We start from the raw sequence: 27,381 nt of genomic DNA, 5'->3' as shown, positions 1-27,381 counted from the left end.
GTCACAATTGGGCTGAGAGCAGAGCGTGGCCCAGCCCACCAGGTCCCCAGGGCAACCCTGCCAGCCCAGCCCATGCTGGCCCGGCTTAGGCACACACACGCCATGAAGTATCCTCTGGTACCGCTGGTGAACGACCTCACGTTTTCTTTCCTGGTGTTCTGGCTCTGCCTGCCCGTGAGCTTGCTGCTGTCCTTGCTGATTGTCTGGTTTCACTTCTTGCTCAGCCAAGGTGAGCTGCCCAGGCAGGGTCCTAATCCTGGGGCTGGGCTGGGGGCTCTGAAACCACTGCAGAGAGAGAGGCTTCCTTCAGGCCTTTTCACAGCTGCCTCACAGTTGGCAGGTGGTCACCTGAAAGAGAAAAGGACTGACTTGGTAGTTTAAAGTTTCTTAACCAAGAGTCCGAGAGTGAATCCCCAAGTTTGACTGGGAAGCAATACATATGTGTGCATGTATGTGTCCCCTTAGGGCCACTGCTAGCACGTAAGGTCTTTGGTGTTAGCAGGGGTCCTCAGAAAGAGGTGGCCCCTCTGGGCTGATGAATTAGTAAACGGTGCCGCCTCCTGTGAATGCAGCCAGGGCACAAGGCTCCGAGCAGAGCAGGGGCTGGATTTCAGTCCTTCTCACCCCTTTAGCTCCATGCTTTTGTGCAATAAACAACTTGCTCAACGGGGTATGGCAGCCTTAGGTATTTATCAGGGGCCCAGTGACACACTGTTTTCTGCCCAGACCACACATCAGGGACGATCTGGGTTTCTCTGGGACACAGGATCACTGCACCTGGCTGATACTCGTCCTGAGCTCAGCATGCCACCAAGAGAAGCAGGAGGCAGGTGGAGCTGACCACGAGGGAAGCTGGGGTCCTGTGGGCAAGGATGCAGCCTGGCCACGTGGCAGGACTGACACTTCTGTCAGGCGTCCGGTCTCCCTGGACCTCTTCCTGGGGACTGCTTGACCTCCCAGCCCATGACCTTTGGCCAACTGGGCAGGGATGGTCCTGAGTGTGCTGCCACGTCTGGTCAGATAGCATTGAGACAGGATGAGCAGTTCCCCCACCAACCTGCCCCATACTCAAATGTGGGGGCTGGTAATGGTGTAATTATTAGGAGTTCCTGGCGAGAGCTTCCAGAAAATGCTGGTTTAAAGTATGATCTCCTCATTCCCAGGGTGGACCCCAGCCCTCCCTGAGGGGCACATCTCGGGTGTCAGACCAATGGATGGTGAAACAGCACTTGTCTATATAGTGGCTATAAAAGCCGTCTGTCTGGAGTCTAGGAGCCTTGAGCCCCGATTTCAGCCTTGCCCCTTAAGAGTTCATAATAACAGCTAAGCTTTTTTGAACGCTGTGTGCTAGGCCTTGTGCTAAATACTTGATGCGAATCGTTTCATTTAGTCTTCAGGATAACCTGTGAAGTAATCCTTATGGTACAACTGAGAAAACCGAGGCTCAGAGAAGCAACCCGTCCAAGGTCACTCATTTATGAAGTAGTTACGAGTACCAATCGTCTGGTGTCAAATCCTGGCTCTGCCACCTACCAGCTGTGCGACGTTGGGCAGATCCTCCCTGAGCCTTAGTTTTCTCATCTACCAAATGGAGATAATAATGGTCCCCTACCTTTGGGGCTGTGGAGAGATGCACACAGTATGTGTATACATGTGGCACATAGTAGGTGCTTATAGGCTGAGAAATATCCAGTCAGTATCAGTTTCATCAAGGTAGAAGGAAGCCTAGGAGTGGCTTTGGATGGCTCCTCTGGAAGGGGGTGCACTGTACCTAAGGTCTAATGCACTACTCTCCAAGTCATTCTCCTTGGAGGCCCCGCTCTAAAGCCATCCACAAGCTGCCCTGCCCTGAGAGGCTGTTTACCCACCGACATCTCACGTGGCACTAAGAAATGAGTCCTTCTGTTAATTTTGCAATGACCAGAAACCGTCCTTAAAGTGAGGTAAGCAACCCTCACTCAGCTTCCCTGTCTTCTTGGAACTCTAAGTATTATTGCATCTGTTCTGTCTTTGTGCTAGGAACTGGCCCCAACCCAGGGTGTGGGCCTGCCAGGGTTTGAGGGGGGTTGGGGCTTGCGACACCCTAGCCTGTGGCTTTCTAGTCTGCTGTGGATCTTTTTATTGGAGTCAGTTTGGCCTGGAAACCAGTATGAAAAACAGACAAGAGTAGCTCTGATTGCCCCTCCCCCCCAACCCCCAACCCCCAGCCTGGCTCAGCAGGGCATTTTCAGGGCCCAGGAGGCAGAGTTGAGCAGCGAGTGCCACGTGGCCCATGAGGACACGATTTCCCAAGTCAAGAGAGGAGCAAGTGGGGAAGAGAAGGGAGCTGCCTGGTGAGTGGGCACTAAGGCAAGAAAAGGTCGTGGACAGCTGAGCCCTGGAGAAGCTGGCCGTGGGGACAACATCAATCCCCGACCATGACATGGGGAGAGAGGACGAAGCCACACATGCCCTTCAAGGGGAAGATACTGTACTGAGGACATTTCCTTTGTGATTTGAAAGTAATTGACAGAAAGAAGAAGAGAAATCTCCAAAGACATGGAATTAGGGCTGAGACAGAGAAGTGGCACCAGAGGCCATGCCTGTTGAGGGTCCTACCCATCTCTCATGCTGGTCCTTGGAGCAAGTTGTTAATTTCAAAGCTGCCTTTGAGTTCCCTGCCTTCTAACAGGCTCACCGATGGAACCACCCCGGCCTGTGGCGTGGGAGGCGGATTTGAGTCCAGCAGATCATTTTCTAGCTGTGAGACCCAACATTTCACCTTTCTGAGCTTTCCTCATTATAGAATGTGAATAACAACAGCAATCACCTTCAGGAAGTTGTAAAGAGGATTAAATGAGAAAATGCATGTGAAACACTTAGCACATAGTACGTGTTCAGAAGACAATCACTGTGTCTAGTGAGCAACAGACACTTTAAGCCATCACGCTGATTTTTAACTCATGGTAATGAGCCAACATTGTGGATCATCCATCTTACATGTCTTATTTCTGATGAAGTTAACCCTCATCACAGGAGAGGGTTATGCCCATTTTACAGATGAGGGCACTGAGGCTCAGCCTCTTCTGTCTCCTGCTCTTGGTCTACAGTCTGAGGGCTCTCTTCAGCTTCCTTTACTTCTCTGCAATCAGTGAAACAGGAGTATATGTAGTAAGAAAAATAATAATCTCCCTGCCCCATCTCCTTTCTCATGTTGCCTTCCCAGGGTAAGCCATGTTAGCAAGCTCATGTATCTCTAATGACACGTGTAGGTTTCCCCAAAATACGGGGGAGGGAGTGTTCTACCATATACATTTCTCTGCGACTTGCTTACAGTGCATCATAGGTGTCCTGCAGGTAGAAAGATACAGGCCTAATGCAGTAGTTTTCACAGCTTCATGACATCCCATTGGATGGATGTGCCAGGTCTCCATTTGGTGGGAGTCTGCCAGATTTCAGTCAACCAGACTTCTTATGATGGACACACACACCCATGGTTCCCAGGGTGTTCTATTGCTTGTGTGTGTGTTACCACAAAACAATGCTGCAGTGGAAGTCATGGTACATACGTATTCAGATATTTGTTAATGAAGGGACTGGTGGACAAATGGATGGTCGGGTTTGTGTCTCCTCAGTGCATGCTCTGGACCACTCCTAATACAGGCAGGTAATTTGTTCGCCTCTAGGGTCCTTCCTTGTTTACTAGGTGGATACGGCCACTTTCTGAGCCACAGGACAACCTTCTTTCTGATCCCTGGTCACATTCAAGGCCCTGACGTCTTCCTGAGGTCTGAGCTGTCCCATATGTCATGATTCTGCCATGGTGACCTGGCCTCAGGCAAAGCTGCAGGGATGCCTAGGCCCGATGGGGGCTCCTTTTGCGTCAGGGGTAGGAGACAAGATGTGAGCACCCAGGAGGCCTTGTCTTATACCTCCACAGATTCAGGGGAAAATGACTCAGATTTATGCTTTGATTGGGAGTCCTGGAACAAAGGCCCAGCCGAGTTTCATCATGACAAGACACGCCAAAGCCAAAAGGAGGAGAGGCCCGGCTGGTGAGCATGTTATGCCAGGTGAGGCCCTTCTAGGGAAGTGGGGTTAGGGGAGGAGGGAAGCCTCAGAACCTACCCCCAGCCTTGGGCGGCTGCCACATGGAGAGCTGGTTCCTTTCACCATATTGGAGAGCTTGCCATCTCTGCCATGTCCAAGAACCTTCTGCCTCATTGGGTTGGAGATCTGCTTTTGCCAGGTTGGAGGACCAGCCACCTCTGCTGTGAAGACTTTTCTTACAAAGTTCCCCCTACCCTTTACTCCTTGACCTCATGTCTCACAACTCTCCTTATGGACTTTGCACTGGCTGTTCCCTCTGCCTGGAACCTTTCTCCCCCAGGCATCCACTTGGTGCATTCCCTCACCTCTCGGGTTTTGCTCAAATTCACTTTTGAGCAAAGTGACCTGACCACCCTCTTTAATATTACCATCTCTCCCCGGCTCCATGACCCCCTTATGCTCTCTTTTTCCTTATGCCATAGATAACACTTATCACCTTCTGACATGTACCCACAGCAATGCCTGATCCACAGTGGGGGCTTAGTAGATATTTGAGAAGGAATAACAACAATAATTAATAATAATAATAATAATAATAGCTGACACTCACTGAGTGCTTAGGAGGTACCAGGGCCCATGCTGAGCATTTCCCTTCCACAAGCTCATATATGAAATCCTACAAAGAGGATATTATTCTTACCTCCGTTTTACAAATGAGAGTGCAGAGTGGCAGTGCAGTTAAGTCATTTGCCCAGAGTCACAGAGGTCCCATTGCACAGCTAGGAGACCTCACCCCTTCCAATGAGGCAAAATGCCGCCTCTAAGCCATTGACCCAACTGTGTGGATCTCGCTCTCATCCTCCTTCTGAGCTATAGTGTCTGTCTGCTTGACACCTTTTCGTGGCCAGAACGGGATTTTTTTTATTTTTTTTTGTATCCCCTTTGCTACCCAACAAAGCAAAACACCACACGTGATCTTCTGCCAGCCTTTCTCCATCTCCATGTACAGAATCACCATCGATTGGTCCAGCTGCTGGAGCCACACACCTGGGGGCAGATTCATGCCTTTCTTTTTCTCTCATCCCATCCACTCCTGCCCACCCGCCATCTCTCACATGTCCGTTTGTCTCTGTCCCCACAGCCACCACAGCCCGGCCTGCTCTGAAGTCTGCTCCATCAACGTGTCACTAAACCCCTACTCTGCTCCCTGGGGGTCACAACGTGGAGCCCCAGCCTGTCTGAGGGGAGGAAGGAGGTGGGAGTGAGAAGCAGGGGCCCTCACTTACTCTGTCACAGTGATTCTTAGCCTTTCTGGGTCACAACCTTGACAGCTGAGGGTTCTTTCCCCAGAAACACACACACACACACACACACACACACACATGCATGCACTCAGAGTTCTGTTTACGGGGCTGATTTCACAGGGTGTGACTTGTGTGGCCCCACCAGGTCCCATGTTCGGGAGAGCCTGTGCTTGCTGTAATGCTCTGCTGTTACTGTCTTAAAATTCTTAATTTTTGAACAAGGGGCCCCATGTGTTCATTTTTTTATGGGCCCCACAAATTATGTATCCTGTCCTGTTTGTGTACAATTAGGAGGATAAGAAAGAGAGATGTCTGAACTCTGCTCAGGGACCCTGCTCCATTTGTATAGAGCCCTTTCCACTCCCATCATGTATCTATCCCTTTCTTACTCGCATTCCATTGTCATCCCTAACCCAACCTGCATTTGTTCCCAGCTTGCTTTCCCTGGAGTCAGCTGGGCAGTGGCAATGGTCGAAGTGGATGGGAGAGACTCGCTGGGGAGGGAAGAGGACTTTGGCGAGTGAGGTGCTTCCCTGGGACCCCCACCGATGGACACACGAATGCCTCCGGAGGACCAGCTATTCTCCATTACAGACGATGCCCCCAGGCCCCCAGGGAGGAGCCCAAGTCTGTAAAGATGGTCTAAGCCGGCACACAGGGGAAAGATGGCCGACTCCATTCAGAGGCGATCCTAGGACAGGGCTGGGCCAGAGGGTGTGGGTCCATAGTAAAGAAACCAGAGGCTTCCTGTGTTCAGGAGACCCCTGACAAAGGTGCTGGGCCTGGCCAAGTCCATTCTTTCAACAAACTGTGGGGCCTGAGCCCAGCCCCAGCCCTGGCACCAATCTGAGCCATCGCCAACCCCCTTGGGAATCCCTGACCCTCCTTCCCATCTGTTCCGAAGGCTGGGGGATCTTGCTCTACTATCAGACTCACACACCTTGATTAGCCTTCAGGTTGATTTTAATATTAGAACGAACATTGATTTTATAAATTTCTACAGGCGTCTCCCACATGCCTAGTTGTGCTAAGCAGAGCTCATGTTTAACGAGTGCTTGCTGTGCCCCTGGCGCTGTTCTGGGTGGCGCTTTTACACACATTCTTGTTTTTAACCCTCACAAGAATTCTATGCGGTAGGGTCTTTGGTTATCCCTGTTTTGTAGATGGGGAAACCGAGGCACGGAGCAGTCAATAAACTTGTTGAATCACAATAGTGGTGTTGGGGTTTGGATGTAGGCCCGGTGACTCTAGAGCTCGGCCCCGAGCTGCTACACCAATTCTTCTCCAGGTTGGGGTGTTGGGGGAGTCATTAGGGGTGCACTTTGAAGAAATCCCAACCTGTCCTTTCACCCCACTGGTTACTCAGAGGCAGCAGATTGGATGGTCTGGAGAAGGGGATGGGCCCTCCCAGGTATTACTGGGTATCACCTTCGTCCCCTCTTTCTGTCTCACCCCACATCCCACCAGCCACCACAAGGCTTTTAAACTGTCCAAAGGAGAAAGAATGAAGCCTGAATTGTTAGCTGGTCTCCCAGACTTTGGTCTTCTGGGCTCTGCTCTTTCTTCCCTGATAGTCTGAACAATCCATCGAAAGCACGCTCAGGACATGTCCCTCCACCTGCTCAAAGCCGTCTATGGCTCCTGGCTAAAGTCTGAGTTCCAGGTGGGTGAAAGAGCTCCCGTTTGGGATCTGAGCCCTACTGAATTTTCTGGACGAGGTTTCTGTTCTTATCATCCATGCTGCTGCAGCAAACACCCTTGAACTTATATTTTTGCACACAAGTATGCTTCTATCTACGGGATAAATTCTGAAACGAGGAATTCTTAAATATAAGATCTATGCATTCACATTTTGTATATATTGCCAAGTTGTCTTATCAAAAGGTGGACCAAGAGTGTAGCTAAAAGTGCCTGTTTTTCCAGGCCTTTGCCCCACTGCGCGCGCGAGCACACACACACACTCCTTTCTCTACACATGCTTTGTTCTGGACGATGAGCTTTTGTCAATGTTGTTTTCCTGAGAGCTTTTGGTAACACACCTCCCCTACAGGCCAAAGCTTCTTCCTGGCTTTGTCTGGCATTTTCTCCAACCTCCCTGCTCCATGGAGTCCCCTGGTGGCTCAGCTGGCCACTGCCCCCTGTGCTGTCAAGGGCTGTGGGGTGTTCAGCCTCCATGCGGATCTAGAAAAGCCCGGTGAGTCACCACCTCTCCCAGGCCCCAGCCGCTCTGGAGGGGACAGAGGAGCCTCGGGGAGCTCGGACCCCTGAGGGAACCCCTGAGGGAGGGTGGGCCCCGGCTCTGCAGGAGGACGTTAGGTTGTGCCCCTGGGAGAACCTGGCAGAAAGCAGGGGAGACAGCTCCTCGGGGTCCCTGGCAGGTAAGCGGCTCTGGATGAGCAGATGGTGCGGGCTGTGGGGAGATGCCCTCCTGCTTTGAGGGCGGGGAGGGGGTTGAGACCCTGGGTCTCAGAGGGTGTGGACTGAAGCTTCCTGGCTGGCATTTTGTCCTGTTAGGCAGCACACTGTGTGCGTGCGTGTGTGTGTGTGTGTGTGTGTGTGTGTGTGTGTGTGTGTGTGTGTCTAGTAAACACACCCAGTGACCCTCTAGTGATAGGCTCCCTGAGAGACCGCATCTCTATTATAACAGCCATGGCCGAGGGCCTGGTCCAGTGCAAAGTGCTTCCCACATGGTTTCTTATTCGCTCTTCACAACAACCTTGTGAGGTTGGTCATAGTTCCAGTTTCAGATGAGGAAACTTAGGGTCATAGAAGTTAAGTAACTTGCCCAAAGTCACCTAGCCCAGAAGCGGCCTATTTTTCTCACTCTTTAACGGGGGCATGTTTCTCAGGAGTCACATAGTATTCCTGGCTCTTCCTGGACTGCAATGCTGCAGCTTAAGGTTGTGCTGTTCATGTTTCCAGTAAACACAAGTAAGCTGAGAACAGTAAGTGTACCTGTCTCCCCAGACCCAGGGACTCGGGGGTTGGGAGGACAGTCACCAGCGTAAGGTAGGGGCACTGCAGGGGCCATCGGAGACACAGGGTCCAACCAACAGTCTCTGGAACACTCGTCACCACACATCTCCCAGGCCCACACTTAATCCCAAGTACAAGCCCCTCCCTTTCCACCATCATCCCTTCAAACCTTAGTGTCACTACCAGCAAAATGGCACCAATCCCCTATGTGTTAGTTTCCTGTGGCTGCCACAAAGAAAGGGTTACAAACTGGGAGGCTTAGAACAAACAGAAATTTAGTGTCTCCCAGCTCTAGAGACTAGAAGTCCGGAATCAAGGTGCTGGCAGGGTCAGGCCCCCTCTGAACCTGCAGGGGAAGAAAGCTTGCTTGCCCCTTCCAGCTGTGGCAGCTCCAGATGTCCCTTGACTTGTGGCCACATCACTCCGATCTCTGCCTCCATCTTCATAGGACTTCTCCCTGTGTGTCTCTTCATCTTCCCTCTGCACACATGAGGTCTTACCATTAAGTTCGCGAACTTGTTGCAACGATGTTGCTAACCTTTTTTGATATCAGAGGGATTATTCATTATGAATTTGTACCAACTGGACAAACAGTTAACCAAGGTTACTATTTGGAAGTGCTGAAAATGCTGCAGGAAAAAGTTAGACGACCTGACCATTTCACCAACAATTCATGGCTCTTGCATCACGACAATGCACCAGCTCACACGGCACTGTCTGTGAGGGAGTTTTTAGCCAGTAAACAAATAACTGTATTGGAACACCCTCCCTACTCACCTGATCTGGCCCCTACTGACTTCTTTCTCTACCTGAAGATAAAGGAAATATTGAAAAGACAGTGTGATGACATTCAGGACATCAAGGGTAATAAAATGACAGCTCCGATGGCCATTCCAGAAAAAGAGTTCCAAAATTGCTTTGAAGAGTGGACTAGGCACTGGCATCGGTGCATAGCTTCCCAAGGGGAGTACTTCGAAGGTGACCGTAGTGATATTCAGCAATGAGGTCTGTAGCACTTTTTCTAGGAAGAGTTCGGGATCTTAATTGATCTCATATTTATTTGTGTCCAAATTTCCCCTTTTCCTAAGGATCAGTCGTTGGATTGGGCCCAACATAAGGACAACAGTTTAACTTGCTCACCTCTGTTGAGACCCTATTTTCAGATGAAGGTCATATTGTGAAGTCCTGGTGGTTAGGACTTCCACATATAATTCTGGTGGGACGCCATTCAAGGACTGAATGTTGTAACACACATAAATCTCTGAGCACAGTGCTTGGCTGGCACTGTATCAACGCTCCATAAACTGTTGCCAAAAGAAAAAAGTTGAGCACCTAGAAATTAGGTGCTGGGTGTGTATTATCACTCTGAACTCTCACAACTACCCCTGGAGACCAGCAAGATTTTCATTGAAATGATGAGGCAGCTGGGACTCAGAGAGGTTAAGGCACTTGCCTGAGGTCACACAGCCTAAGTGGCAGAGCTGAGTATCAATGCCAGGCCTACAGGGCTCCACTACATCACACAGGGTAGGACAGCGCTAGAGTGGGGAGTGGGAGGGATAGAAAAGCAGGGAGGAAATGCTGAGCACACAGCACATTGCCCTGGGGTGCTTTCTGGGTCTGCGAGGCATGGAATGCTCTTGACGACAGTGGGTGGGTGGGATGGATGGCAGGCTGCCTGGGTGCAGGGCTGCCATGTCTGAGTCACTCCACCGCAACCTAACCGGCCTGGCCGATACTCCGGGGCTGGGACCCAGCCAGCCCTGAGGAATGTTGTCTAGAGCGTGGACACGCTTCACTTCATTCTCAGTACGCACGGCTCTCCAGGAAGCCAAGAGGTGGTACTTCCTTAAAGAAGCCTGAAAGTGCAACTCACTCAAGGCCAGGCCACTCTCTCTTCCTCGTGCTGTCTTTCTAAGGGTTCCCTACATCTAAGGTAGATTTTCTGGTCTGGATTAGAAGTTTATTTGCTTAGGTACTAACGTGTTGACACACTCAAGCATCTATTTGTGCATTCATTCATTTACTTATCAACCCATTCATCTAATGGCTCATTATTTCATTCATTCATTCACTCACTCACTCATTCACTCACTCACTCATTCACTCACTCATGCTCACACATTCATGTACACAGATATTCACTCTTCCACCTATCCATCTATCCATCTACCCTTCATCCATCCATCCATCCATCCATCCATCCATCATCCATTCATCCATCCATGCAACCTTTATTATGCATCTATCATATTTTCCACACAAAGCTTCTCATGCCTGCCAAAGTACTTTCTCGCGCACTTTTGCTGCTACTTCAACTCATATTTTGGGAGGGAAGGCCTCTATACCAATGGGACCCCCAGACACCTGGCCTTCTGGTGGTGTGTTTCCAGAATCTCCTCCTCAGGAGGAGGCTTGGGAAAAGTGCACAGTCAATGAGCTGCACAGCCCCAATCTGCATGTAAGACCCAGTGATGGCCTCCTGAGATCTGGGGCTCCTGAGGGCCCTTTGTCCTGGGGGCCCCTTCCACTCATTTGATGCCAGGACTATACATCGTCCTAGGCACTGTGGCTGCAGGGGGGCAATTACCAGTTATCGGACTCCCGTGGACTTGGACCCCTCCTCGCGGAGCACCTTGGGGCTGCTCTTCTCAGTGGAAGGGCAAATATGCTGCTGGGACGTCACTGATACCCAGAGCCTTAGACTAGGGCAGAGCGGGCCAGGGCAATCCAGGGAGGACCACGACAGTCTGTCCTGGCCAGAGAGCAAGGGGAGGGACTCCTGGCCCACAACGGATACGGGAGTAGGACAGAAGCTAGAGAAGCCAGGAGCAATGTCCCTTCCTCATTCCTACTCCTTCACGTTCCAGGCTAAATGTCAATTCCCAGGGAGGCCCTTCCAGACTCCCCACATTGGGCCACTCCTATTTTCTGCTCCCTTAGCATTCTCCTTCCCCCCACCCACGACCTGCCTTTTCACACTCTCAACACACTCCTGCTGGCTCGCTTTTCTGTTTCCTGGCAAATCACCACCCCCATCTCACAGAGGAGAAAATCAAGTCTCAGAGAAGGCGAGTGACCTGTTCAAAAGCACAGAGGGTGTGTCCAAGGCAGGGTGAAGAACCCTGGGTCATGGATTCTTTTTTCTTTCTTTTTTTTTTTTATTAGTTTCAGGTGCACAAAACAAGATAGTGATTAGACATTTACACACCTCACAAAATGATAAACCCAACAAGCCTACTACCCATCTGATACCGTACATAACTATTACAATACCACTGACTGTATTCCCTATGCTGTACTTTATATCCCGTGACGATATATTAGTTATAGTTGACAGTCAATATTATTGGACAGTCAGTATTATTTTATATTAGTTTCAGGTGTGCAGCACAATGGTTAGGCATTTATATAACTGATGAAGTGATCCCCCTGATAATTCTAGTACCCACCTGGCACCCTCCATAGTTCTTACATTATTGACTCTGTTCCCCGTATTGTACGTCACATCCCTGTGACTATTTGGTGCATGAATTCTTTTCTCCATCCACAGTGGCCAGGTACTTTATGAATGCAGTTTTCTTTAAAATTGGATGTCTGTAGGTAATAATAATGGCAATTCCAATCATTCCATGACTGTATTTCTTTTTTTAATTGGGGAAGGGGAACAGGACTTTATTGGGGAACAGTGTGTACTTCCAGGACTTTTTTCCAAGTCAAGTTGTTGTCCTTTCAATCTTAGTTGTGGAGGGTGCCGTTCAGCTTCAAGTTGTCCTTTCAGTCTTAGTTGTGGAGGGCGCAGCTCACCTCCAGGTCCAGTTGCCGTTGTTAGTTGCAGGGGGCACAGCCCACCATCCCTTGCGGGACTCGAGGAATCAAACTGACAACCTTGTGGTTGAGAGCCCACTGGCCCATGTGGGAATCGAACCGGCAGACTTAAGCATTAGGAACACGGAGCTCCAACCACCTGAGCCACCGGGCGGCCCCCATGACTGTTTTTTTAAAGGTGCCATTTCCACTTTACCTTCGCAGCGCTGGTAGGTGAGCTGGGCTCAGGTGTGTGTGTGCGTGTGTGTGTGTGTGTGTGTGTGTGTCCGCGTGCGCGCGCATATCTGCCTGTAGGTGGCACTGGCTGAGCCAGCCCTGCCAGGAGGAGGTTGGATACCTGTCCCGGTGTGGGGGTGTCTGAGCGCTGGGCGTGCCAGAGCCCCAGCAATCCTCCTCCTGTTCACACTACGGATTGAGTCAGCCCCACAGCAGCAGTGGCAGCGCGGCTGCTGACCCAGGAGCTGCGAGGGTGCCAGCCCATGGCAGAGCCTGCCCTTCTCCTCGCAGCCCAGATGGAGAGGCTGGCCCCGGTGTCCCTGGCCTCACCGTGTCCCCGGATCCCACGGGCCCACATCGTCAGGCAGCCGGGGCGCTGTGCCCGGCGCTGGACTGACCCAGGCTGCAGGTACAGGAATCACAGGAGGGGGTGGGGGAGGTTTGGGTCACTGGTATCTCAGGGTCAAGGCTGAAGAGCAAGGGGACTGAGGTGAGGACCTCCTGGTTCAAATTAACCAAAGGACATCCACACAGTTGGATTCTGGGAGACTATTAAAATGAATGAGTTAGATCTCATTGTTATTGTTTCTGTATGTTGCTGTAACGATGTCTGTAACATTTAGTAAGGGATCAAAGGAAACCTAGAAGCACATGGGGAGTGTGATCCTATTTCACAAGTACAGGTTTATATATGTCAGAAAATTGTGCTGGGGTGTATGTCCTCTCGGTTCTTACATCAGTTACTTTTCTGAGACAACAACTCCCCTCCCGTCCTACAGATGAGGAAACAGAAGCCCCGAGACATCAAGTAAATGGCCCAAGTGGTAGAGGTGCGTTTCAAACCTTGGTCCCTGGGACCCCAAGCCCAGAATTTTCTGGGACACAACCTACCCTGGGCTCCTGCTCCTGGCCTCCCGCAGGGGCCCCTGGTTTTCTTATTCTTAGAGATGTGAGTGCCACTCAATATGTGCTGTTTCCCCTTCCTCTGGAGGTAGAGAGTATTAGGGACCCCAGGGGTTATTTGTGGTTCAGGACTCAGGACCTTAAGCCACGGAGTCTTAGCTGGGTCACTGTGGCTGTGTGGTCAGTCACCTGGGCTGACAACTGACACCCCTCCCTTCCTGCTCAGTGTGCCTCTGACAGCCAGACCAGAATTTTTTAGAAGTCATTTCTCCCCGTGTATGATTTCAGCCTATTACAATAGGATTATTATAGACATTCAAACAGTGCAGAAGTATCTATGCCTATTCCCCCAAACTCACTGAGGTTCAAGTTTTGGCATATACCTGGGGAGAACTTTTTGATGTACATACACCTATGCTTCAAATAGGATCGTGTTACCCGTGTGCTTCCAGGCTTCCTTTGGTCTCTTAATTATCATAATGGACATCTTTACGCGTCACATAAAGATCTAACTCATTCATTTTACATGGTCTCCCAGAATCCAGCTTTATGGATGTCCTTTGGTTAATTTGAACCAGTTAATGTCCTCGCTAACGGGCATTTAGATTGGTTCCAATATTGAACAATTCCAAGCAATCCTTCAATGAACATCTTTGGGGATTTGTGCGAGTAAAACTTATTCCTAGAAGGGTAATTGCAGGTTTAAAAGGAACAATTAGAATCATGAAAGAGCCTGCCCAATCGCCCTCCAAAAATGTTCTAGCTCAGAACACGCCCACAGCAGAGAACCTGCCTCTGGCCCCAGTCATTTCCACCCAGGACCTGCGGACTGACTGTGGCCTGTATGTGGAGAGCAGATTCGGGGAGTAGGAAATCCTGATCCTCGAACAACTGAGCCCACAGCTCTCCCTGATGTGGGAACAACTTCTAGGCCCAGGGAAGGGGCCGGGTGTGGGGGGCTCAGGGAGATCATTTCATTCATACAGCAAATTCACTGAACTCCTATGTGTGGGGGGCTCTGTCCCATCCCAGGTGGACTTACTCAGGACATGTGATTTTATTGAGAATCGATCTTAATAAGCCAAAGACATGCATGTCTGTTTATCTATCTGTCTGTCTGTCTGTCATCTATCTCTCCATCTACCAACCTACATACCTGTCTATCAGTGCTGTTCCCCTGACCTCTTCCTACCCTCCCTTAATCTCTTGGTTCCCAAGGCCACTAATACTGAATTCACTATAAAAGTACCTGACCCACTGAATGTGCTCAATACTTACTGGATGAATTTTGCTGCAGTCCCTTTGTTACTTTAACCAAAACAAAACACACAAAAATGACACAACTTCCCGAAGAGTAGTTCTTCAAACTCCAGAGTTGTGTACATCTTTTATTGGAATGTCATCTTTACTCTATTTTTGAGTACTGAAAAACTAGTAAAGGCGTCGCATACCCCCAGGGTGTTATATTTATTTTGTCCATCAAAATTACATAAATGGCACGATCCATAAATGCTTTAAATTGAACTTATGAAGGAGTTTACAACAATATAATCGTTCTCTCTTTTGTTTAGTGAAAAGAGATACCATTGCCCCCCCCCCCAAAAAAAAGTGAAAACCACTTCTCTGACACAGGGCTGGTTTATCTGCTCCAGGCCACTGTGCTCGGGTATCGGTTCATAAAGTCAGTAGGTCAGTCCTGCCTCCCCTCTGAGTTCTTCATCTCACTGGTCACTCCGGTGTGAGTCATTTATTTATTCAACACATTCCAGTGGGACCGTAAGCTCCCAGACACCAAGTCATATCTGTTTGTATCTCTAGCACCCAGTGCACTGTCGGTGCCCACGAAATGTTGGCTCAATGAATAAAATGCTCGCTGCCTCTGCGTGGAGTCCCGTGATGGGGATGGGGCCACGGGGGTGAAGGCGGTGCTCCGAGCCCTTGGGCTATCGGCAGGTTGGTCCAGGAAGAAGCCCTAGGACTGGCCCACTGCAAGATGATGCACTAAATGTCAATCAGAAAGGTCTGAGCAGGGGTGACTCGTGTCAGTATTGCCCTCAAATAGAACTTTTCATCAAGTGAGTGGGACACAGAGTTCGCTCTCCATGGGGACTGAATCTTAACATCATGCAAGGCCGGGCTTGGGAGGCTCCTTAAGTGACCCCACTGTAGCAAGATGACTCTGTAGGGATTCCCTCCAACCTGGCTCCCAAGTAGAATGATACTCTTCTGTTAATTCATGATTGCTATAAAAAAGTGGCAAGTGAAGTCCACTTCCCCCTCCTACCTCCAACTCCACGAAAATAGTCATTGTGAGCAGTTCAGTATAAATCCTATAAGAGTGTGTGCTTCATAAATATGTTTACATATATGCACATGGAAAACATATGTGCTCTAACACATGTATATAACACGTCTATACTTGTAGCATTTTGTAGTTGACCCTTTCCACGTGATAATATCTTTTCATGGAAATACAGAGATCTGCATTTTTCTCTTTAAAGGCTGCCTGATATTCATTTTATAACCAAACTAGACTTTCGTTAACTAGCCTCCTGTGATGGACTCATAGGTTGGGTCCTTTTCTTTTCTTTCTTTTTTCTTTTTTTGGTTGCTTTTATAAACTATAGTACATTGTCTTGGACACGTATCTTCGGGCACTTATCCTTATGATAAATTCCCAGAATAGGAAGCATTGAGTCCAAAGGTATATACATTTAAAACTTTGAAACATATCATCAAGTGTTTTCCTAGAAAGGGTGTACCAATTACAGACTCACGAAGTGGGGGCCAGCTTTCGTTTCCTTATATTCTTGACCTTCTTGACTGGACGTTATGGCTCTTTTTAGTCTTTGCTAATTGTATCTTATTTTAACTTACCTTTCTTTTATTATCAGTGCCGTTCAACATCTTTTCACTTGAGTGTCTGACAGAACAGGGAGGCAGGAAGACCCAACGTACGTCTAGTGCAACAGTCAGATTCCTTTCACCGACAATGGGTTAAGCGACTTGGCTGACAGCACACAGGTAGTTTGTGGAATAAGTCACTTTTACAATGTCAGCCTAAACTCATATTTTGCTCATGTGTAGCTCTGAGGTCTCTGCCATTAGGGTTAATGTCCATCAATTTCTCCAAGTATTATATACCTTTAAGCCTCTAGACACACACCCCTGTATGTGAGTCCAAGCACCGAATGGATCACCCCCACACAGTTTTAATGTATCAGTGGTACAAGGACATCCTGCATCTCGAAGCCCAGCTTCACCACTTACCAGCTGTGGGACTCTGGGGAAGTTACTTAACCTCTCTGAGCCTTACTCTCCTTGTCTGCAAGATGATTACAAATGACAGTTCCTGCCGCATGGGCGTGTGGTGAGGATGAAATGAAATGAATGCATGGGAAGGGCTTAGCACCCTGTGGGCACATAGGGCATGCACCACGCGTGCCAGACGTCAGGGTCCAACAAAAAGTGCTGGGAGCTGACTCCAGCGGTACAGGTTTGTTTTCATGTGATAAGTGAATTCAGGCCTCCTGACGCCTTGGAGTGGCAGAAAGATCTGCATTTGAGCCCCAAATCCCACTGACCACCTCTCTGAGTCTGATCCTTTATTTGCAAAATAAGTGTCATTCTGATGGTTGCTGTTGCTTACAATCAAGTCGTCCATAATCTCCAGCACTGAACTGCCACCTCAGTGCTACCATCCCAGGACTGGCAGCAGCCTTGCTGAAAAAGCCCTTGCAGGCAAATTCTCTCACCAGCAGGTGAGAGAATTGACTGACTCTTACAAGCCAACCCACAAAGGGCAGGTCCCTTCTGATAGGGCTTCTGATTTCCTCTCTTGCCTCACAATGGAAAACAGGGAGAAGGCTCTAATTACACGGAGGGGTTAGACTGCTCCCTTCACAACTCACAACTCTGGGATTCTCCACCCCTGCAGCTTCCCTCCCATCAGGAATTCCTGACTCCACCCAGGTTGGCCAGCAGATCCTCCTAGAACGTGAGAATGTCTCTTTCTTGACACTTGCTAACGCTATGCTGGGTGTGAGAAATCTTTTTGGTGTTTGCCAATCTGATGGGTGAGAATTTGCTTTAATTTGTATTTCCCTAATAATATGTGAGGGTCAACATCTTTTCATGCTGAGTATTTGTATTTTATCTTCCGTGGTTGTTTACTTTTCTACCGGATTTTGGTGGGGGAGGGGGACGGGAAGAATTTGTTCCTTATTGATTTCTAGAAACTCTTTGTGTAGACTAGATAGTAACACTGTATCATTTGTTGCAAATGTTTCTTTTCAATTGATCACTGGTCTTATTAGTTTGTTGATAGTGTTTCTGTTACACAGAAGTTTTAAATTTGGATGTAATCAAACCTCAGCTCTTTTCAGTTATGGCTTCTGGATATTACGTTGCTTAAGGAAATGTTCCCCACCACCCCTTATTTCTTCCTGACTTCTGATCAAACCCTAATGCAGGCTCCAGGGAAATTCCTTTGTACTTACCAGCATAATAACCTGCCCCTTCCTGTGAGCTTTGTATATCTCATTCCCTCCCCGAGGTTCCTTTAAGACTGGGTTTTAATGTTGCCTCCTCCGGGAAGCCTTCTCTCCTTAACCCCATCCCACTCTGGCTGCTGCTCTGTCTGTCGGGGCTGTTTGCCCATCTTAGGTGGTTAGTGGGCTGCTCATTGTTTGGAACAGTTTTGCTTTCAAGCATTCGTTAGAGCCCTTACCGTGGGCCAAATGTTTTGCATGTATTACTCGATTTCATCCTCATCATCCTGAGTATATTATCATCATCATCATCACCCCCATTTTTGCAGGGTCAGGGAGGGGACACTAAGCTACTTTCTCATGGTCACACATCAAGAGGACAGACCCAGACCCAGATAGTCGGACTCCAGGGCGTGGGCCCTCACCCACTGTGTCAAATGTCTCCTATTGTTGCCGTGACAAATTTAGTGTCTTAAACAATACACATGTAATGTCTTAGCATTCTGGAGGCCAGAAGTCCTCAGTGGGTCTCACGGGGCTAAAATCAAAGTATTGACAGGATGGTGGTCCTTTCTGGAGACTCTAAGGAAGAACCCACTGTCCAGCTTCTCCAGGCCACCTGCCTTCCCTAGACTGTGGTCCCCTGTGGTCCCCTTCCATGTCCAAAGTCAGCAGGGCCTGGCAAGTCCTTCTCATGCTGCTGTCATTTTTCTGGGTTTCACTCTTCTGCCTCTCTCTCTCCCATTTAAAGACCCTGGTGATTACGCTGGGCCCACCCCAGATAATCCAGGATAATCTCCCCATCTCAACATCCATTGGTCAGCAGCCATAATTCCATCTGCAACCTTAATCCCCCCTTAGTGTGTAACATAACATCTTCACAGGTTCTGGGGATTAGCACCTGGGCACCTTTTGTTTGGTGGGACAGAGAGGGGAGTACTCTGCCTACCATAGACACTCTTCCACACTGCTTCTCCAAACATCAGTCACCTGCTCTACCCTCAGGGGGTCATCCTGCCTCCCCCCAGCAGATGTAGATGAGATGGGTGCTTCCAATACAACCGGGAGGCTTATTAAAATCACCACTCAGCTGCATCCCATTGTTGTCACTTAGACAGGGCCCCAGGTTTATCATCTCTTTTGAAGCCATTTGAAATGTATTAAAATCCAGTGGGGGTGGCTGCTTCAAATGGAGATTGGCCTCTCCTGATCTTCTGGTTGAGAATCTTTGTCATCTCAGAGGTCACGGGCAGGGCCCTAGCTTAATCTCCTCCAGTCATCTCAGAAATGCAGGCTGCCCCTCCCAGAAGTGCCATGTGAGAATTCTGAGGCAACCCATTCTTTCCCACCCCACTCTTGAAATCTGTGCAATTCTCTGGACCCCAGCCATGTAACGATGTTCCCCAACCCCTGGCCACACAATGCAATCAGCTGGCCCGCTTCAAACAAAACTGATGCCCAGGTCCCATTTCCAGTGTTTTTGCGGCCGTTGGTCTGGGGTATTGCCTGGGCACTGGGGGTCTGAAAAGGAGCCTAGGTGATTCCAGCACACAGTCAGGTTCAGAACCACTAATCTGTGCGCCTGGTCTCCACACGTAGAATGCAGCTCCTCATATATCTCTGGCTCCCACCCACCTGGACCAGCTGCCGAGAGCACCCACAGCCATGCCTTCCTCTGTGTCCTGGTCCAGCCTCGGACCTGATTCAGGAAGCTAAATGATCTTGATTATATTTCAAAACGTTTTTATTCTTGTTGCCTATACCACATAATAGTCAGGTTTGGAAATTCTACAACACAGAGATCAGCTCTAGTGGAATTAGGATGGAAGAAATATGGTGACGGTCACTGAACAATTCAGAGAATGAGCACACTGCCTGAATGAGCCCGTCCTGTCTTAAGAAGAAAGTTGTTGCCTTACAGGGATTTTAGGAGCTCAATTAAGATGACACTCAAAAATGCAAATGCAGGATTTGCCTTTTAGATGATCTCATTCCTGCCCTGCCCCCACCCTATCCCCATAGGGATTGCTTCAGAGCTGGTAGTGCTGCTGTGTACAGGTGTTCAGGTTGTGCACTGCATAAGGATGCTACATCCAAAGGGGCACCCTCCACATCATAGCCATATACTAAGTTTTATGAGGGTACCTAGGTGGGCATGGAGAATCCAGACTTCCTCGTAAGTCCTAAAGTGGTGGAGGGGAGACCCTCTTTCATAAGCCCACAAATTTAGTGTCTTAAACAATCCACATGTATTATCTTAGCATTCACGACCATGTACGTGTTCCTGGAAGAGTATGGGCCTACACGTTCCCTGGCACACCCATGAGCACATGGATGCCCTGAGATTGTCTTTCAACCTCTGCTCTCAGGGGCCTGATTCCCATCTTTCAGTTGACTCAGAGCTTGATGTGTCGTTTCATCTGGGGGTTAGGGATAGGGTGGGGCATGGAGTGTGCATGCAGCCTGTGCACTCAGCATTTGGGAAGGAGTGTAAGCGGGAGAGAGTGGGCCCACTGCTCCTCTGGCCCATCTATTCGGGTTGTTCAATAATACACTGTCTCTGTCAGCTATCACTGTGTAACAAATGATCCCAAACTCAATAGCAATTATTTATCGAAGCAACGCTCGTTATTCATGCCATGTGTCTGGTGGTCAGCTGAGGGTTAGCTGCTCTGGCCTAGGCTCTGCTGGGTGGCTCCATCCCAAGCTGGGGTCTGGCTGAACTTGCCCCTCCTGCTTGTTGGGCTCTGGTCTGTGCCACGTATGTTCCTCCTGGGACCCAGGCTTCAGCCATCCAGGGGTAACTCTTCCTGTGGTGATGGGAGAGGCAAGAGGGCCAGCCCCACCACAGAGGCACATGTCTGCTAACACTCCATTGGCCAAAACACGTCAGGTGCCCAAAGCCCAAGTCAATGGATGGGGGGGGCAGGATGGGAGGACAGTAGCCTCTGCCTCTAGTGGGAGGAACAGAAAAGTCACATGGCAAAGGCCTTCAGCAGAGGGAAGGATAATGAACTGAAAACAATAATTTGATTTATTTTGTACTAACCTACAGACAGAGGGACAACACCAGCTGCACACTTAGCACCCTTTGTTGGGAAGACATTTTCAAACTCTGTAAAATAACTCAGTTCCTACCGAAAGCCTCCTCCTGCAGCCCAGGAACCAAACTGTAGGGATACCAAGGTCTCTTGTTTTTCCCTTCTTGCACCTTTGCTTGCGCCCTCTTCAAAGTCAGGGAGGGTTGTTACTGAATGTGACCAGGTTCCTCTGAGCATTCAGCCTGCAACTGTCCTTGTCCCATAGCTAACCAGCGGCTGGTGTCGGCATTTTATCACATCACCTCTAAAACAACCCAGCTCCTAAAACATTGGCTGGTAATGTTGATTTCCTGGATATTTGAAGGGGAGACAAAAGAGAGTGTCACATCACACACCTCCCATGGTGGCCTCCGCTGGCAATCAACTTGTCCCCCTCTGTCCCTCCTTTCTCTTTGTCCCCAGCTCCTTTCCTACCCTTGTGTTCCCCCCTCAGCCAAGTAAAGCTTGGCATTTCTGCGGTAGTGACCAGCTGTCTCTCCTCCAGCACGCCCTGTTGGGGAATTACCTCAGTCTGTCTTGCCACCATTGATTGTTATCCACCAATAATTCTGAGACAAGGGTATTGTCAGAAGTGAGAGCAGCCTGTGGCTCGTGTGACAGGGAGAGGGAGCTTGGCTGATAAAAGGTAGAGCTGGGGCTAAATCCAGGCTGGTGGTATTCCCTCCCAACGCATGGTACCTCTGGCCAGTGGGGCGGGGAGAGTTGCATAGGGGTTGAGAACATGGACTTTGGAGCCAGACTTCCTGGGTTCAAAGTCCAGTCCTGCCGTTCACTAGCCTGGTCACCTTGGACAAGTTACTTAATTTCTGTGTGCCTCTGTCTTCTCATCTGTAAATGGGGTGATAATAATCGGAATTTGTGAGAATTATATGTTAATCCATGTAAAGCAGTGTTCTCATCCGGGGAGATTTGGCCCCCTGGGGGACACCTGGCAATGTCTGGAGATGTTTTTTGGTTTTCACAACTAGGAGGGATGTTTTTGCCATCCAACTGGTGGGGGCAGAGGTGCTGTTAAACATCCTACAAGGCACACACAGGACAGCCCCCCAGGACAAAGAACAATCCAACCTGAAATGTCACTAGTGCCAGGTTGAAGACCCTGCATGTGGCCAGTGTTAATGTGTGCTAGTTCTCATGTTCAGTGCCAGCTACTCCAGGGCCTGCATTGGGGTCATGTTGTCACTACGGCCACACGGCCTGTGCTTGTGACTAGAGCCTTCTCCGTAACTTATGGTGGCCTCTAACAGTCACGACGAGGAGAGTAATAATTATCATCATTATTATTATTACTGCTGCTCCTATTTCCTGTGCATCTCATATAGGCCAATATTTTGCCAGGCACCTTAATTACATTTCTAATGATACTCATAGTGAGAGTAGCTCTGATTAGCCCCCAGTGTGCAGAGGAAATGGGGGCTCAAAGAGGTGAAACGTCTCACCCAAGATGCTAAGGCACGGGTGGAACCCGGCCTCTGTTCAACTCAGGAATGCCACGCATGCAGCCACTGAACTTTTTTTGCAACCTGTCAATATTTCATAGGGTCAGGGAGGTGACAGCAAGGGCAGGCATTCTGAGAGAAATCAAGGGCTGCCCTGAGAGCCTTAGTGCCACTTTGCAGGGGGAGCCTTAGCCAGGCTGAGCTGGAGAGGAGGCCTGGCCACACCTCCACTGGCATGGCCTGATGTGCCGCATTCTTGGTCCCTGGGTCATGCTAGCTTTTGGCCTCTTTAAGCAGGCTCAAAGCCTGGTGTGGGTTTACTTTGCCCCGCCCTCTGGCTGCTGCTTTTACCCCACTATCATCTGATTCCTGGGCTCTGCTGTAACCCCATGGGCAAGGGTCTTGCTCAAGACCGTCTTGCAAAGCTCCCATCCCGACCCCTCTTTTCCCATTTTACAATTATGGAAACTGAAGCACAGAGCGAGGAAAGGACACATCCGCAATCACACAGAGAGCAAATAGGAGGCTTAGACGGGAGCTGGGACGTCTGGGGCTCTGCCTCCTCCCACAAGTCACCTGGAAGGAGAACAAGCTCGTGTGTGTGTGTGTGTGTGTGTGTGTGTGTGTGTGTGTGTGTGTGTGTGCATGTGTGTAGAATGGCTTTGCACTGGGGAAAGCTCTGAGCAGACTGCCCTGTCTGTCTGACCCTCTGGTGTGTGTCGTCTATAAGCTGGACTCGTAAGCATCTGGCCACTCCCTGTGGCCAGAGGACAGGAGCTACAGCTGCTCGCCATCTGGGCAGTCTTGGGCAAGTTATTTTTCCTGTCTGAATTTCAGGTGGGAAGCGACCAGAAGCAACATATATTTATTGAGCTAATGTTAATCCAGGACTTCCGGTTCCAGCGCCTTATGTGTACTACTTTGCTAGTAACTAGCCATCGTAGGGGCTTAGCCAACAGTCGCTGACTGAATGAAGTCGCCCTTAACCACCCTGCCCCAGGTCCTCTCCATCTGAAGATAAGGAAGCTGAGGCTGGTTCACAGGCTCCCCAACATTACTTCATTCATAAACGACAGATCTAGGATTTGAAGGCAGGTCGTCTGTTACTAGAGCCAAAGTTCTTAACTTCTAAACTGACGCATCTGGTTACCTATTGCTCAGTGGGCATGTAGTAAGTGTTCAGTAAATGTCTAAAAACAAAAATACAACCGCAGACAATTAATCGTGCTGTACGCTTAGGATTGGCACCCTTTTCTGCATACATTATACATCCATAAAACATTGAAAACAAAACAAAAAAAATAGGCTGCGTTTGTGAAGCTCGGGACACATTTTGTGGATGTGCTGAGCGCCCATTCTCTGGCTAACTGGGGGACTCACTGCCACTCTGCAAAATGGGATCTTGGGACAATGACACCTTTACAATTGTTGGGGTTTTTATAAATTTCTGTTCTTCCTGCACCCCTGTCTGATCTCCTCAAGAAGACCTCTGAAACACTGCTGGGCTATCAAAGTGGTGACACCATTAATAACTTTTGTTTTGGTTTACTCACTGCGGTTTTCAAATTGTCACAAAAACACACAGATGCTGGTAATTTCCAAGCAAATTACAAAGCAACGGAAGAAACCGAGCTGTGCACCAGCATGGGGTACCAACAGGTTCGCAGGAGGCGCGCTGACTGGCAGTTTTCTCTAAAAGCATAAATAGAGCAGAAGAGCCAATTTTATAATTAACTGGGAATAGTTCTCCAGTTAAGCTTCTGCTTGGTGAAAACAGCCAAGCTGTTGCCCAGGGAGAGGCTGTGTGCCCTGCCTCTTCCTCTGGGCCCTGGCAGGTCAGAGGTTTCTTTGCTTTACCACATTTGAGTATGTTTCAGGACGGGAGCGTTTATAACTCAGAGTTGAGCTCAGTACGTGAGCTGGACACTTGGGGAAAAGGCACAAGCCCGGGTCTTTGATAAGATACTGGCAGGACCTGCCTCACGCAGATGAACGTGGGGCCCTTGTTCAAAAATTATCAAGAATTTCAAGATTGTAATAACAAAGCTCTAAACCAAGCATGGGGACCTCATAACAGGGGACCATGTACAACTGCACAGGTCATATATCCAGCACGCTGGCCTCGGGTGCCGGATCCTACCTCCAGAAGTTGGGGGTACATCTACGGATGGGGTCTCAAGCTGTGGGCAAAATACTGCCTTAGGGACTCCAGGGCACAGGACCCCACAAGACAGAGGCCAGGTAGACAGCAGGAGGAAAATCCACACCCATGTCCCAGACTCTAAAAACAACAAACAAATCCAATAGATCAATTCCTTTTGGAAGGCATTTTGGCAAGAAGTATCAAACGTTCACGAACCCTTTGGTTCAGTAATTCCACTTCTAGCAATCTCTCTTCTACTATTACTTTTGCAGAGTGGAACAAGGTTCTAAATACGAGGATGCTTGTCCCAGTTACTTGTGATACTGGGACAAGTGGAAACACCCAGGCATCTGTCAAAAGGGGGTGGATTAAAAACCATGGTATATACCCAAAGGAGGATATTTCAAGTAAAATGTGCTGTGCAGGGGACCCTCTTGGGATTCAACTGCTCAATGGTATCATCTAGGACCCAGTTTTTGAAATTTCTTTTTAATTGCTGTGAGTGGTATGTATGCTGTGATAGGCATGGATCCCCATTGTGTGACCACCAGCTCCTTGCAGGTGACTTATTTTTGTCCATGTCTAGAATGAGTTGTCTATTTCCCAGAATTCCCAACAAAAGTCCTGAGCGTTTCCTTCCTTGAAACAAGTCCTGTGGCTAGAAGAAAGCACACATTTTGTTTTGTTTTTAAATACTAGCTTTATTGATATAGAATTCACGTGCCATACAATGTACCCATTTAAAGTGTGCAATCCAACAGTTTTTAATATAGTCAGAGTTGGGCAACCATCATCACAATCAACCCTAGAACATTTTCATCACCCCAAAAGAAGCGCTGTGCCCAGTAGTGGGCACTCACACAATGGCTCTTAATCCAAACTCACCTGAAGCTGTCTCTGTGACTCGGCTGGGGCGGGGCCATGGGTGCTCACAACGGGCAGTGAGTGGAAAGGATGTTGGGAAGGCAGCCACAATGTCTAGCATCCCTGTGTTCCACTCACTTGTGACGTTGTGATGTCCCTTTACCCCCCCCCCCTTGCCCCACAAAGTTGATGGCCTCTTGCAATGTGCCTGGCATTGAGACTTGCTTTCTGTACCCCACCAAACTCTCATTTTAAGACTGTCTCTAGTAGCAACAAGCGTGGACCAGATCTCATATAAAAGGGATGCGATGGACAGAATTGGGGAAGCCCAGCCTTAGTAGAAGGGACAGAGTTTGCCAAGACCTGGAGGTTTGAGAGAGACTGGAGAACTTGCAAACTTGTAACTAGAAAGCAAGGTTCATGTGGGGAAATGGCAAACAATGAGGCCAACATGTTTCCATATTTCTAGCAGTTTTATTAATACTTATATTTTTTTGTTATGCTATTAAGTACATAAAGGTTTTTCTCAGAAGTTCTTTGTGGGTTTACTCTTTTCCCCCCTTAGAATGTTTCTTAATCTGCAAGTGATATTGATATCTTTGTCCTTTTTGTTAGCATTTATCCAATATTTGGTCCATCTTTTTTTAATTTGAATTTTTGCTCTTTTGCATTATGTGTACTTTTTTTCCAGCTCTACTGAGAAATAAATAACGTATAACACTGTGTATGTTTAAGGTGCACAGTGTAATGATTTGAGAAACTTACGTATTGCGAGATGATTACCATAAAAAGTTGGTTAACACATCCATCACCTCACATAGTTATCGTGTGTGTGTGCGTGAGGTGAGAATATTTAAGATCTACTCTGTTAGCAACTTTCAAGTATATAATACAGTATTTTAACTATAGTCACCATGCTGTACATTAGATCCCCAGAACTTATTCATTGTATAAATGGAAGAAGTATCCTTTGGCTGACATTTCCCCATTTCTCCCACCTCCCAGCCCCTGGCAACCACCAGTCTACTCTCTGTTCCTATGAATTCAGCTTTTTCAGATTCTACCATACAGTATTTGTCTTTCTCTGCCTCATTCACTTAGCATAATGCCCTCAAGGCCCACCCATATTTTCACAAACGACAGAATTTCCTTCTTTTTATGGCTGAAAATATTCTGTTGTATATCTATAGACTGCATTTTTTAAAAATTTATTGGGGTGACAATTGTTAGTAAAATTACATAGATTTCAGGTGTACAATTCCGTATTACATCATCTATAAATCCCATTGTGTGTTCACCACCCAGAGTCAGTTCTCCTTCCATCACCATATATTTGATCCCCTTTACCCTCATCTCCCACCCCCCACCCCCCTTACCCTTTGGTAACCACTAAACTATTGTCTGTGATAGACCACATTTTTTAAATCCATTCACCCATGATGGACATTTAGGTTGTTTCTATGTTTTGGCTATTGTGAATAATACTGCAATGAGCACAGAGGTGCAGATATCGCTTCAAAATAGTTATTTCAATTCCTTCAGATATATACCCAGAAGTGGGATTGCTGGATCACACGATAATTCTATTTTTAATTGAGGAAACTCCATACTGTTTTTCGTAATGGCTGTACCTGTTTACAATCTCACCAACCGCGCACAAGGGTTCCCTTTTCACCTCATCCTCTCTAACACTAGTTATCTATTATCTTTTTGATAACAGTCATTCTAACAGGTGTGAGGTGATATCTTATTGTGGTTTTAATTTGCCTTTTCCTGATGATTAGGGTATGTGTGCTTTTTTTAAAGCAACAATGGATGACTTTTTAAAAAACCAAATTGGATAAAGAAGATGTGATACATATGTATAATAGAATACTCCTCAGCCATAAGAAAAGATGAAAGATTGCCATTTGTAACAACATGGATGGATCTTGAGAATATCGTGCTAAAGGAAATAAGTCAGATGGAAAAAGACAAGAACCATTTCACTTAATGTGTGGGATATAAAGCTGAAAACAACAAATGAATAAATAAGACAAACAAACAAAAACTCATAGACACAGACAAGAGTTTAGTGGTTTACCAGAG

The 27,381-nt window shown here is 48.2% G+C and overlaps 2 protein-coding genes across 13 annotated transcripts in view; both read left to right on the top strand.

Annotated features, from left to right (window-relative positions):
* On the top strand, positions 1–6,544 carry ADIG (adipogenin). Its single transcript, XM_019750203.3, has 3 exons — positions 1–229; positions 3,920–4,052; positions 5,768–6,544. The coding sequence occupies exons 1-2, from the start codon at positions 73–75 to the stop codon at positions 4,036–4,038; spliced, it is 276 nt and encodes a 91-aa protein (XP_019605762.2). The 5' UTR covers positions 1–72; the 3' UTR covers positions 4,039–4,052; positions 5,768–6,544.
* Positions 6,545–12,482: 5,938 nt separating this feature from the next.
* The window catches only part of ARHGAP40 (Rho GTPase activating protein 40), a 33,298-nt gene continuing 18,399 nt past the window's right edge, over positions 12,483–27,381 (top strand). For 8 of the 12 annotated variants that reach the window (XM_019750251.3, XM_074317657.2, XM_019750257.3 and 5 more), the window contains exon 1: positions 12,484–12,762. In XM_019750251.3, the coding sequence (XP_019605810.3) occupies positions 12,617–12,762 (146 nt within the window). In that variant the 5' untranslated portion in view covers positions 12,484–12,616. Of the gene's footprint in view, positions 12,763–17,109; positions 17,333–27,381 lie in introns of those variants that run through there. The other 4 variants (XM_088789129.1, XM_019750254.3, XM_074317656.2 and 1 more) reach the window with 3 other exon arrangements.

Source organism: Rhinolophus sinicus, chromosome 13, assembly GCF_057876585.1.
Source record: "Rhinolophus sinicus isolate RSI-liver-muscle chromosome 13, RSI-T2T, whole genome shotgun sequence".
Lineage (NCBI taxonomy): Eukaryota > Metazoa > Chordata > Mammalia > Chiroptera > Rhinolophidae > Rhinolophus > Rhinolophus sinicus.
The sequence above is the reverse complement of the archived record's forward strand: the minus strand, read 5'-3'. Positions and strand labels throughout refer to the sequence as shown.